General features: G+C 45.2%; 1 protein-coding gene across 1 annotated transcript; it reads left to right on the top strand.

Annotated features, from left to right (window-relative positions):
* The first annotated feature begins 1,350 nt into the window (after positions 1-1,350).
* On the top strand, positions 1,351-13,095 carry pde6d (phosphodiesterase 6D, cGMP-specific, rod, delta). The gene is made up of 5 exons (XM_048251482.1): positions 1,351-1,578; positions 9,404-9,492; positions 10,414-10,539; positions 11,224-11,329; positions 12,552-13,095. The coding sequence occupies exons 1-5, from the start codon at positions 1,529-1,531 to the stop codon at positions 12,631-12,633; spliced, it is 453 nt and encodes a 150-aa protein (XP_048107439.1). The 5' UTR covers positions 1,351-1,528; the 3' UTR covers positions 12,634-13,095.
* Positions 13,096-13,445: the final 350 nt, after the last annotated feature.

Below are 13,445 nucleotides of genomic sequence, written 5' to 3'. Positions count from 1 at the left end.
GTTGAACCTTTAGATGAAAAACACTCTTTAATAATAGGCCTACAATAAATAAATAAACCGCTAATGACGTTTAGCTACTTCTGACCATCGCATTTATCGCCTGTAACTCCGTGATAAGGACCTACAGGAAAGTATTTGGCTGAGCAACGGAGGTTAATGTTTTATTTTTGTTCACATGATATAGGCCTATGTCTAATCATTGTTGCAGTCGAAGAAAACTGGAATGTTCAATTCGTCCTCCCTTTCAATCGTCCCGAGCGGTCGTTCTCTCTCCAAACTAACTTTATTCTCAAAATGTTGAGTTTAATGTCGACATGGCGAGTTTAATCTCGTCATGGCAAAAATATTTTTTCCTTCATGCGTAGCCCTAATACTCCGTCGTAGGTTTGTCATTTGTTAAACAAAATACTTTTCAAGCATGATCATTTTTCAGATTTTTTTCTAACAAATTTGACAAGTCTGACCTGGCAGAAATCCTTATGAGAAGATGAGGTGCCCTGAACTTGCCAGATGTGTGAGTTGATGATGATATGACATGATTTAGGCTATCTCTATGTGATACGATATGATCCTCTTCCTCATGCAGCCCCATATGATAGACCAATGATAGACTAACGATATCCTTCCTCTTAGGCCTACAAACCCACAACTCACACATCTGGCTAACCTCACATCTGGGATAAAAACTATAAGATGCCTAAATGCACAGATATGTGTGTTTAACGCGTTTAAAAACTCACCTTTTAAACATGCATTTATTTTTTACAAAGACCTAGTTTGTAGGCTAGTGTATGTTTGTGGTTATCGGTTAGGCTATAGTTGTATAAACTGTTCTGGTTAATGCAATGATGTTTTTTTTGTAAGTTGCTGAATAAAAACGTCTTTTTGCAAACATACCACAACACTATTTTACCTGTCAGTTTTTCTATCTTGAACGGTGGACTAGGCTACTCTGAAGTAGGTTCACTGTTGGTTTAGGCTGGGCTATTTTCTGAAAATGTGTGTCCGATCAGTCAGACAGTTGTGCAATGAGAAGTTTCCGAATCTGTTTGTTCCTCCCTCTGAAATGAGACAGGTGAGCAACCTACCGCTGTATCGCTTTCTGTACGACTAGGCTAGTACAACAGACAGAGTGGAACAGTAACCTGCCGCGCTGTCGCTTCTATTTCTGTGGCGCGGAGAGCAAACCGAGCTGGTTGCCATCGGTGACGCGTCCTTCTCAACCAAACTCCTCCCAGATATCCAGCCCCCCAGCAGTGATTGGCTGGACCGCACTTGCTCCAGTAAACTCCAGTAAATGTACGGGTGAATCAGCTGTCAATCTCAAACAGAATTATATTTAGGGTAGGTTGATTAGCGGATCAACTGGAAGACTCGTCAAGATTAACATTGCTTTTGGAGCTGGGAATTTGTGGTGCAAGTGTTGGGATTTTATATTCTTTCTCTTTGCGTTTGTGTTTCAGCAGTGATTACTCTTTTTGCCAACTGCATTTGCATTTCCTAAACCAATCTGAAGATTTCCGAAACGATGTCTTCTGACGAAGACAGAGCCAAGGAGATTCTGAAAGGTTTTAAATTGTATCCTTCTGGTGATGAACTAAAGGGCTTGTTTGCTACCTTGAGCAAACTAGCTAGCTAGTAACGTTAGCTTGACTGCTGTAAGTTTGCTTACTAAATGAGATATTAAGCTAGCTAGGTTAGTTAACAACCCAAAGCAGTTAACGTTACCTTGCAGGGTGTGCTACTTTTCTAATGTGATTGCGAAAATAATACAAGTTAGCATACGTGTCTACGGTAACTCTCTGATGTGGACAAAATATTCTCCAGATTCTTTTTTTAAAATAACGTTACTGGTGTCCAGCCATCCTTTTGGGTTAGCAAGCTAGCTGATACCGTCTTGCTATCTTGCTAACATCATGCATTAAAGTTATGTTTCAATCGCTCTATTAACACTAGTGTCGTAATATTAAGAATAACTTGTTGTCTTTGGACATGTGATTTGTAATGAGTTTGTTAGCATAACTTTTCAAGGTAATTGCTACATAAGTCTTAGTAGGTCTACTGTTTTAGCACTTTATGTGTCTAAGTTAGTTTGCCTGGTGCCTCACTACATCGAAGCATTTAACATTAACATACAATAAGACGGCCAGTCTTCTAAATGTAAAGCGATTAACCAGATCAACTCTGAGTGGCAATTGGACGTTTTGAATGTAGATACATCTAGATCGTCTCTATGGATGCTTCAGATTACCTTGTTGCCAGTTTGCTGTAGGGGAGGGGGGTACTGGACATTGCCTGCCATGAGTAGTGTAGCTACTCTTCTCTTACATTACTCAACGCAAGTCCTGATACTTTATTCATCCATCCGTTTTGTGTTGGTTTATGGTTTGCAGCAACATAAGACATTCGGACGTTTGGTTGTTTAACTTTCACCAAGTTTGTTGTTCACTGGTTCGTTGTGTTTTGGTTTACAATGGAAAGACATTTCATGCATATTATGGAACAAAACTGGTCAGTCGTTGTAGCCCGCACTCCAGAGAGTTTTAGCTCCCCTAAACGCTGCGCTTGTCACGCGTTTACATAACACTGCCTCCCTGGTCCTAAAATAGGATCGGTAATGCTCCCCAGAATAATCGCACCTGGAAGCGGCCTTCACGTGGTTCTCAGGTGCGCTTTTTGACTTAATTTCGCGTGTCTGTCTGTTTTATCCTGAGTTGTTGGCTCTGAAAAACAGCCCGGGGTCTTTTTGATCGCTGTGTCGGGCAGGTACATTTGTCTGGACAGGGCTGAGGTGGTGACCTTCCCATAGGACCCAAGGGCGCGTTTTCCCAGCTGGTAATTCTTAAATCCTTGATTTGCAAGGACAGGGATTTGCTGCCTTATGGTACTGCCGCAATGGTCCCTTATAACTGGACATGATGGGTGGCCTGTAGACTGCATCCCCATCACCAAGAACTTCACTGGGTGTACAAAAACATAAATAAATAAGACTTTTGTGCTCATATATATATTAATGCGTGTGTGTGTGTGAGTGCACACAAACACACACACGCTCAGGCCTCCACACTGTGTGTAGGTGCTGTTAAGCTGCTACTGGCCAGATGGGCGTTAAGCGTGCTCCTCTCCCCTTGCACAAGGCTGGCTAAGACAGACATCCTGCCCCACGGTCCACTCGGCTCCCAGCTCCTCGGATAAGCCCAGTAATCTGCCTCCACCCTGGAACAAGACTCATCTGCTTTTACTTTAGTAAGGAGACTGGCCGGAAGGAATAGAAAATGGAAATCTATTTAATATTTTCTAATAGAGAATAGAAACCAGGGAGGGACCTGTGTGTGTGTGTGTGTGTGTGTGTGTGTGTGTGTGTGTGTGTGTGTGTGTGTGTGTGTGTGTGTGTGTGTGTGTGTGTGGGTGTTGGGTGGGGGGGGGTTGGAAGCTTCCAGCGTCAGGTGTTTTTGAATGGATCAAGGAACCCCCACCCCCATGCATGCACGGGTGTCCCCACTCTGTGACCTGGTTGCCTTACGTAAGCTGGTAAACATAGCAGCTTCTAGAAACATCCTCACCTGCTCACGACACCAGGCTGACCTCCGTGACACAGGCATGTTCCGCAGGGGGAGATGTGGTCATGACATGGAGGTGTTGGGGTCAGTCTGTGGAGTTATGATGTGAGGAGGTGTTTGGTAAGGCTGTGGAGTTGTGAAGTTAGGAGGTGTTGGGTAAGACTGTTGAGTTGTAAAGCTAGGAGGTTTTGGGTAAGGCTGTGGAGTTGATGTTAGGAGGTGTTGGGAAAGGCTGTGGTGTTGTGATGTTAGGAGCTGTTGGGTAAGGCTATGGAGTTGTGATGTGAGGCGCTGTTGGGTAAGGCTATGGAGTTGTGAGGACGTGTTGGGGAAAGGCTATGGAGTTGTGAGGACGTGTTGGGTCCGGCTGTAAAGTTGTAAGGCGGTGTCATGTTGGACAAGGCTGTGGAGTTATTAGGAGATTGCAATTAAACACAGCTGTGTGTGTGTGTGTGTGTGTGTGTCTTCAGTAGCTGGTCATACTTGTGGGACAGCAGAGTGAAACTGGTGATGTACACAGAAACCTCTCTAGAGAAGTACACACAACACACACACACCTCCATTGTCCTTCACTGTGTGTGTGGATGGTTTAAGGATGGTGTATGTGTTTGTTTATGTATGTGTGTAAGTGCAGGGGTCAAAAATAACATCCACCAAGCGCCAATGGCGTGTAGATTTTTGTGTTTGCGGGTGAGTGATAGCATCTAAGAAGCAGATACCACCACTCCACCTCAGTCTTGTTCCGCTAACTCCAAAAACTCAAGCCTAGCAAGATTTGTGAATATGCGTTGACTCTACGCAACACATCAGTACCCTTGTACAAATGGTTCCCCGTTGAATCTAGAGATCACCTGACCTACATGCTGTTGTACTTGCACACTGATGTGTCGGTGTAGCTCTGCTCTTTGAACTTCAGGACCAACGGCTTCTACACACAGTTGCATTCAGTCAACGCATGCCAGTGGGTGTTCCCGACGGTAGCTTTGCAAATGACTTGAAGTATAACCATAATTTGATTGGTTGGTGCCGTCCGTCGATTGGCCGGTGCCGTCTGTCGGTGCAGCTTAACTTCTCAATGCAAGTGACGGGAGAAACGCGACGCAAAGGACCCACAATTCAGTTCGGCAACGGGTGACGTTAGCCCATGTAAAGTGAATGGGATGCGTCTCCAGCACTGCAACGCACGCAGCTGTGTGTAGAGGCCGTAACCCCCCTCACTTCAACTGCAGGTGAGCAAAAGCACAGACGGCTTCAGTTCAAGTACTTGCAGCTTTCAATGGCCAAGAGTTCAAACTATGCATCTGCTTCAAGTCCGCTTCACTGACTCTGCTGTTGCAGGGTGTTCCTTCCAGCTTCTAACTAATTCCTCTGCGTTTTCTCTTTGACGTCCACTCACTTTTTAACGGAGCCACACCACTTTAATACCAAAACACTACATGAATATTGTTTTGTTTCTGTACCATGGAGGATAGACCTACAGTATTTTGAGTTACTGTACGTCCATCATCGTCGGTTGGTAGGCTTGATAAAAACAGATTCCATTTCATCTTGCAAAAGTAGTCCGACTTTTTTTTTTCTCCAGATATGCCTCCATCTTGGAAACCCATCTAACACCATCAGGCCTCACTGTGCGCACATATACTCCGTGTGTGTGTGTGTGTTGCTGACCCACTGCTGTATGAGCTCTCTCCAGAACATCCCACCTCCTCCCAACATCCTGATCTGTGCCATGACATACACACACACACTGTATGGAGGTGCAGTGGGTTCTGTATGGAGGTGCAGCGGGTTCTGTATGGAGGTGCAGCGGGTTCTGTATGGAGGTGCAGCGGGTTCTGTATGGAGGTGCAGCGGGTTCTGTATGGAGGTGCAGCGGGTTCTGTATGAATGGGAAGGTGCAGTGGGTTCTGTATGACTGGGAAGGTGCAGTGGGTTCTGTATGACTGGGAAGGTGCTGTACTGTATGGAGGTGCAGTGGAATCTGTATAAATATGGAGGTGCAGCTAGTACTGTATGGAGGTGCAGTGGGTTCTGTATAAATGGGGAGGTGCAGCTAGTACTGTATGGAGGTGCAGTGGGTTCTGTATAAATGGGGAGGTGTAGTGGGTTCTGTATGAAGGTGCAGCTAGTACTGTATGGAGGTGCAGTGGGTTCTGTATAAATGTGGAGGTGTAGTGGGTTCTGTATGGAGGTGCAGTGGGTTCTGTATAAATGTGGAGGTGTAGTGGGTTCTGTATGGAGGTGCAGTGGGTTCTGTATAAATGGGGAGGTGCAGCGGGTTCTGTATGGAGGTGCAGTGGGTTCTGTATAAATGGGGAGGTGCAGCGGGTTCTGTATGAATGGGGAGGTGCAGCGGGTTCTGTATAAATGGGGAGGTGCAGTGGGTTCTGTATAAATGGGGAGGTGCAGCGGGTGGATGAATTGGAAGGTGCAGTGGGTTCTGTATAAATGGGGAGGTGCAGCTAGTACTGTATGGAGGTGCAGTGGGTTCTGTATAAATGGGGAGGTGCAGTGGGTTCTGTATGGAGGTGCAGTGGGTTCTGTATAAATGGGGAGGTGCAGTGGGTTCTGTATGGAGGTGCAGTGGGTTCTGTATAAATGGGGAGGTGCAGTGGGTTCTGTATGGAGGTGCAGTGGGTTCTGTATAAATGGGGAGGTGCAGCGGGTTCTGTATGAATGGGGAGGTGCAGCGGGTGGATGAATGGGGAGGTGCAGCGGGTGGATGAATGGGGAGGTGCAGCGGGTTCTGTATGAATGGGGAGGTGCAGCGGGTGGATGAATGGGGAGGTGCAGCGGGTGGATGAATGGGGAGGTGCAGTGGGTTCTGGATGGAGGTGCAGCGGGTGGATGAATGGGGAGGTGCAGCTAGTACTGTATGGAGGTGCAGCGGGTGGATGAATGGGGAGGTGCAGCGGGTGGATGAATGGGGAGGTGCACTCCTATGGGCTGAGCATGTGTGGGCCCTTGACCAGGGGAGTCATGTGTGTGTGTGTGTCTATAGCAGTTTTAAATGGGGCTTTGTGTTGCTAGTAAAGAGCTGTGTGTTGTGGCAGGCGGAGCGGGACTGGGTGGGGCGATAGGTGAAGCATGGATGTGCGTCCCATGGAGCAGACATCCCACTGGGTCTCATTAAGCACACTTGTTTCAGTGTTTGTGCCAGGTAAAAGGGTATTTTCCCCGTGTGTGTGTGTGTGTGTCACCAGGGCAATCAGCAGGTGTGATCCCACAGACATCCGTCACCACTAATTTAAAATTCAGCACAGCACAACACAGGGACACCGCACACACACACACACACACACCATTACCTTTGTGATCTAATGCCATGTTATAAATGTGAGGGTGTTTGTTACAAACACAAAATGCGCACACATGCAAACTATACAAACGCGTACAGTCTCTTGCACACAAAATACAAACATACAGTCAGTCACACCCACATACAGTCAGCTACAGAAATATAAATGTATAAACAAATATGCAAACACATACAGTCTCACACACGCATAGACTGCTAATATTCAAATACTATGTGTGTGTATGTGCGCGCGTGCATGCATGCTGTGAGGTTCTGGAGTGTTGATTGTTGATAGAATGTTCTAGTTCGAAGTTACATTGGGTTTAGTGGGTGTGGTGCTGGGTGGGTTAGGGTTGGAGACCAGCTGAACCTTTCTAGAAGGAGGGTGGTATTTCAATGGGTTGAGGTGTAGCCTGGTGACCAGGTTCTACTCCTAAACACTAGAGACACATACAGCCTCCCTTATCAAAACTAGAGACACCTACAGCTTCTCATATCAACACTAGAGGCACCTTCAGCCTCCCTTATCAACACTAGAGACACATACAGCTTCTTGTATCCACACTAGAGACACCTACAGCTTCTCGTATCAACCTTACAGCTTTTTATGCCAATTCTGTAGACTGGGTCCACCTCTGTCCTGTGTACGATGCAGGAAGCCTCTGTGGTCACTTAGCCCCAGGATTTGCTGTGTGTCTGCGCTTGTCCATGTCATGGGAGTAGATTAACTGGCCATATTTATCATCTCATGGGTCCCAGATACAGATGACCAGGAAGTGTTTGGGTAGGGATTTCCACACACACACTTATACACTCATACACCCACACATAGCAGGTTGACCACTCTGTGAAGGCTGGAACTGACTCCACACACACACACACAATCTGTTGGGGGGTGGGTAGAGGTCAGGTGTGTGTGACGTGGAGTGTCTGTGTTTGGCAGGTGGCTTTGTGTGGTGTCTGCAAACGGGCGTCTCAGAGCCGAGAACACAAGATCAAAGACCACCTGCAGAAGCACTATGCCCCCACCCACCCACCAACAAACCAAGTCAAAATTATTTAGATAGATAGATAGACTTTATTGATCCCTAGGGGAAATTCAAGAAATTCAATTTGTAACTGAATAGGTAAGCAAGTTCAACATAAAGTTAAATATGATCGTTACTTTATTTCCTCTATTATAGTTTCAATGTGACAAACACATACAGGTCCACACTTAGACAATAGATAGATAGATAGATAGACAGACAGATGGATACTTAATTTATCCCGAGGAAAGTTTTTAGGCATCCAGTAGCTTATACAATCATAACATACACATTATATTATTATATAATCATAACAAACACATACATATCTCTCACATACATGAAAAAAATCACTCACAGAAGTGGATAAATGTGAAGGGGCATGTGAGTTGATTACAAAGGTCTGGAATGGACTGACCATTTGATGCATTGACCATTTGATGCATTGACCAATGACCATGTTAAGGTACTTTGGTAGAGTGTGTGCAATATCAGGCTGGTTGGGATGAACCTACCTAAATCCTTTTGTTGTGAAATGGACAAGGGGGTGGATTTGTCTGTCTGGCAGTGGTTTGAGCAGCTCAACTCCACCTCCAACTGCATTTTCCTAATTCCATTAGGAACCGAGGAAACGGTTACCTCAAACTCCCTGCTGTCTGTTTGTAGCCGTTTCCTGCTCTGTGGGCATTAACCGTTTCAATGTTGTGGTTGGAGGCTGCTTAAAAGAGGCCCACGGATGCTGTTTGTTGGGACAAGGTGTGAAAGTTACTTGCATTGTGTTGCCTGCTCAGCCCTGCACTTGCCCGGACTCGAACCTGAAACTTGCTGCACCTCAGATTGTGAGTTGAGTTGCTAGCAGTTGAACTAAAAGCCCAGTGTGCTAGCAATTGAGCTAAAACCCCAGTGTGCTAGCTCTTGAGCTAAAACCCCAGTGTGCTAGCAATTGCGCTAAAACCCTAGTGTGCTAGCTCTCTCACTAGCATGTCTCAAGGTGTAGGGAGGGAGGTTAACCTAACGAACACATTGTACAGCTACGTACCAGCTGGCTACCGTTACATCAGCAGTCAGATCGAGCTTTATGAAGCTTTGAAATGGGCATCACCTGGTCTTTTCTAACAGTGACCGTGACCAAACAGTAGGCCCAACCAGAGAGCTCTTGGGAAATGTTCTCGGAGAGCTCAGATGACGTGAGGAGCTCCTTCCTTTTTCCCTTTCCTCACTCTAAAGCAGACATGTTGACCAGGAGTGCTCGAACCTCTGCATGTGTCTGTATGCTTCTGCCAGTCATGTTATTTATGGAGAAGGTGTAAGAGGAAGTGTACTGTTCTACTGTTGGCCAGTCCAGTTCTGTATTGTCCTCCTTTTCTAGTAGCGTGCGTGTGTCTGTCTGTGTTCACTGAAGGTGTAAGTGTACTGTTCTACTGTTGCCCCAGTCCAGTATTGCCATCCTGTTCCTACCTCTAGCTCAGGCATCTTTTCTGTGTGTATGTGGTGTGCGCTCCTTAACCCGTGGTCAGAAACTGGATGAACTTGCGGGATGCAGAGACGGGGAAGGTGCTGTGGCAGGGGACTGATGACCTGTCAGTGCCTGGAGTGGAGCACGAAGGTAAAACACACACACACACACACACACTCAGAGATACACACTTACCCACACACATACACACTTACCCACACACATAGAGTAGACTAGAAGATTCTTTTTATTATTATTATTATTATTATTATTATTATTATTAACCAGTAAGAGATAAAGAATCTCTTTTTTCAAGAGACCTGGCCAAGAATGGTAGCAGGACATTCAGATGCAACAGAAAATCACAACAGACAAACAGACATTTCAAAATGCATTTCAGATTGTAGAGAAACATGCGGTCATACTACAAAGGTTCTGAAAACATAAGAAGGTAGAAGGTACTGAAAACAGAAACATAAACACCTTCTTGCCCCACTCCGTCTGAGCTTTAAGTCACTACATTATTTAATAACTTGACAAATGTAATAATTTTGTAATAATCACCGCAATATGTAATAATTTATTACAAAATCTGTGGCAATTTATCACATATTGCATTCAAGCAGTTTATTACAAAATGAAGGAGTTGTGACATAATGAAGTGAAACTATTACATTTTGTTAAGTAATAATGCAATGTTACATAATGCGGTCTAACAGACCTCAACCCGTATTTCTATTGAGAAAAATACACCAGTGATTATATCTGTGAATGATGAAAGGCTGGTTGACTTTGAGAATACAGTGATTGTAGTATAGACCAGTCCTGGTCATGCAGGCGAATCACTGTCTTGAAGGTACTGATATTGTATACAGTGGGGCTAATGTAGGTAGGGTGCGATTGCATTGCGTTTTGGAACCAAACTCCATTAGTACTAAGTAGTGGTATTCTAGGTATAGTACTGATCTGTGTAGTGTAGTGTTTGCTGTAGATGAGGTCGTGTGTGATCCTGATTGTTGTTTCTGGTGTGTGTGTGTGTGTGCGTGCGTGCGTGTGTGTGCTCTTTGACAGCTCGTGTCCCTAAGAAGATCCTGAAGTGTAAAGCCGTGTCCAGAGAGCTGAACTTCTCGTCGGCAGAGAAGCTGGAGAAGTTCCGGCTGGAGCAGAAAGTCTTCTTCAAGGGCCAGTGTTTGGAAGGTGCCTGTCTCAGAGCTGTGTTGTTTTAGCCTGGGTGAACCCGGACAAACTTGTCAGCAAATTTTGAATTTGCTCTGCAGGTCAGTCTGAAAAGGATCAGAATCAGTTTCCGAATCACTAAAAATCCAGCAATGTGATTAAAAAAATGAATAATAATAATAATAATTGAGTAAACGACTGCAACTGTAAACAACATTTGTTTACAAAAAAGATGTGTTTGCTGCACCTCTGCAACGGTTTGGTTCAATGCACCAATTTTAGTTTAATTTCACTGCTGGTTACGACCCCCTGGAAGTTGTGAAACGGGAAGTTCAGAAACAGGCATCAGTGGGATCCTTTCCAGACGGAATCTCCAGAGCAAATTCAGATTTGCTAACAGGTTTATCTGGGTTCACCCGGGTTAGTGTTGTTTGCCCTGCTAAGTCGCCGTAAGCTGTCCAGGCTGTTATACGTTCCATGTTAAATGAGCTTAATGAGTTAAATGAGTTAAATGTTAGCCTGTTGTAATGTAGACTACACATTGGCCTTAAGTCTGATGTTTAGAACACAGTCATATGGAGACGTATGTAGGACATAAATATCAATGAGTGTTTTGTGTGTAGGAGAGGTGTTGAGTTGTTACTGTTTTGCGCGTGTGCGTGCGTGTGCGTGCGTGTGTGTGTGGGGCGTTGTGTTTCTCTACAGAGTGGTTCTTTGAGTTTGGCTTTGTAATTCCCAACTCTACAAACACGTGGCAGTCTCTAATAGAAGCTGCGCCAGAGTCACAGATGATGCCGGCCAACGTCTTAACGTAAGACACACGTGCTCTCTCCTCTCCTCTCTGGTGTGTGTGTTGGGGGATCCTTTATGTAAGGCTTAGGGCTTTTACATACAAAACGCATTGGTCACCAAAGCGCTATAAGCATTTATACTAGCACAACGTCTTAACGTAAGACACACATGCTCTCTCCTCTCCTCTGTGTGTGTGTGTGTGTGTGTTGGGGGATCTTGGGGGATCCTTTATGTAAGGCTTAGGGCTTTTACATACAAAACGCATTGGTCACCAAAGCGCTATAAGCATTTATACTAGCACAAATGTATGTAGCACAACACTAGTTGCCTTCTTCCAGGTGAAGAGAGGCTATCACCACCTACTGTGCACACCGTCAAACAAGCTAAAGTTGTAAACAAGAGGACCAGAGAAGTGTCAAGAAAGGTCTGAGCAGTAGAGCTACTTTGGTTGAAAATGAATCTGTTTATTAGGCCTACCTTTTGCTGGATGTTCTTTTGCAATGTACCTGCTGCAATTCTTGCCGGTAACTTTGTTTACCCTAAGCCACTTCCTCAGCTGTCCTCAAACTTCACCTTAGCCTACAGGTGTCATTCCCCAGTGCTGCAACTCAACGCTGGTAATATTAAACTGACTAGTCAAACAATCAAACTTCATGACTACTACAGTTCCAATTCTACTACAAACCAATTACTGATGTCCACTTTTTAAATTAAGTTTTGAAAAAGAATTCATCTTCATTATTTTACAAGGCTACTTTCATTCACATTGTATGCGATAATGAACCTTTTCAGTTGATATAAAATGCCAACCATGTCGGGCTGCTATTCGCCTTATTCACCCAGCGGCCAGAAACGAGGCTACATGGCACACTTACTATTACACCTCAGTCCAGCAGGTGGTGGTAATGCACTCTGTTTGCAAACTGCCAAAAAAACTCACTGAAGAAGAAGTTTACTCTGGCAGGCCCTGGGCATCCTGCTTTCAATGTCGCGTGCCATATGCGCCGGTCAGAAAATATCAGCTGCCCGCGCAAGGCTGAAATTCGGCCGCGCCAGCTGGAGAAACGTAATTTTGACGTCACAAGGCCAGAAACGTTGAGTATAACTGGCCTATTAATGTTCTCAGGGACAGTTTCTGAATTCAGGGGGTTTAAGTGTTGTAAGTGGAATATATAGACCGTGTGTGTGTGTGTGTGTGTGTGTGAGATCTCTTACTCTGTCTTATTGTTTCCCCTCTGCAGTGGGAACGTTATCATAGAGACCAAGTTCTTCGATGACGAGCTCCACGTCAGCACCTCTCGAGTACGGTTGTTCTACGTCTGAGACCACCCACACACACACACACACACACGTGTCTCTCCCAGCTCTGCCGGCGAGACCAGCAAAAGGTGGAGTAGGTGTGTGACAGGTGGCGCGGAGGTCGTGCACCTGCCCAGGCAGCAGGGGGCAGCACTTTCTCTCCACACCACCCCAGCAGCCTCCGGCCCCCCAAAGACTCGTTGTAAATATGAGCACGGTCGCTCACGGCAACCTGACCATGTAAATTATTTAATTTTTACGTGACTCTCCCCGCCCGTCTCCTTCCTGATTGACGGCTATGCTCCGCCCCTCGCTCCCGTGTTTTTCAGACGTTTGCTTCCTGTTGGTGTGGTTGCTGTTGTCATCGTTGGATTATTTTGTTTGTTGACTTGTTCCATTGTTTTTTTTTTTGTTTTTTTTTAGCTAAACTGTAAAATAGGTGGTTTTAAATACTAAATGTAATTATGAATTAAAAATTCATGTACATTTGTTGTGCTTGTTGTGTTTCTATATTGAGATGTTTAAACATGATTTCTGATTCCTAGCCTTGTTAGGCTATTATGCAGGGTGTAGGTACTCTAGAGGTGTGGGGCTGATGGCCCTGCTGAAAAAAAAACAGCCTGACCAGCTTAAGGTGGTTTGCTGGTTGACCAGCTTGTTTGACCACCCAGCTAGACCAGCAAAACTCTTGTGAAAACATACCTTCAGCTGGTTTACCCAGCTTACGATGGTAATTCAGCTGGTTTTGCTTGTCGTACCACCTCAAGCTGCTCATTTTAGTTGGTGTTGCTGGTCTACATTGCTGGTTTTTACTGGCCATGCCAGCTTATGTTGGT

Source organism: Alosa alosa, chromosome 9 (assembly GCF_017589495.1).
Source record: "Alosa alosa isolate M-15738 ecotype Scorff River chromosome 9, AALO_Geno_1.1, whole genome shotgun sequence".
NCBI lineage: Eukaryota > Metazoa > Chordata > Actinopteri > Clupeiformes > Clupeidae > Alosa > Alosa alosa.
This window is presented reverse-complemented; position numbering and strand designations above follow the sequence as displayed.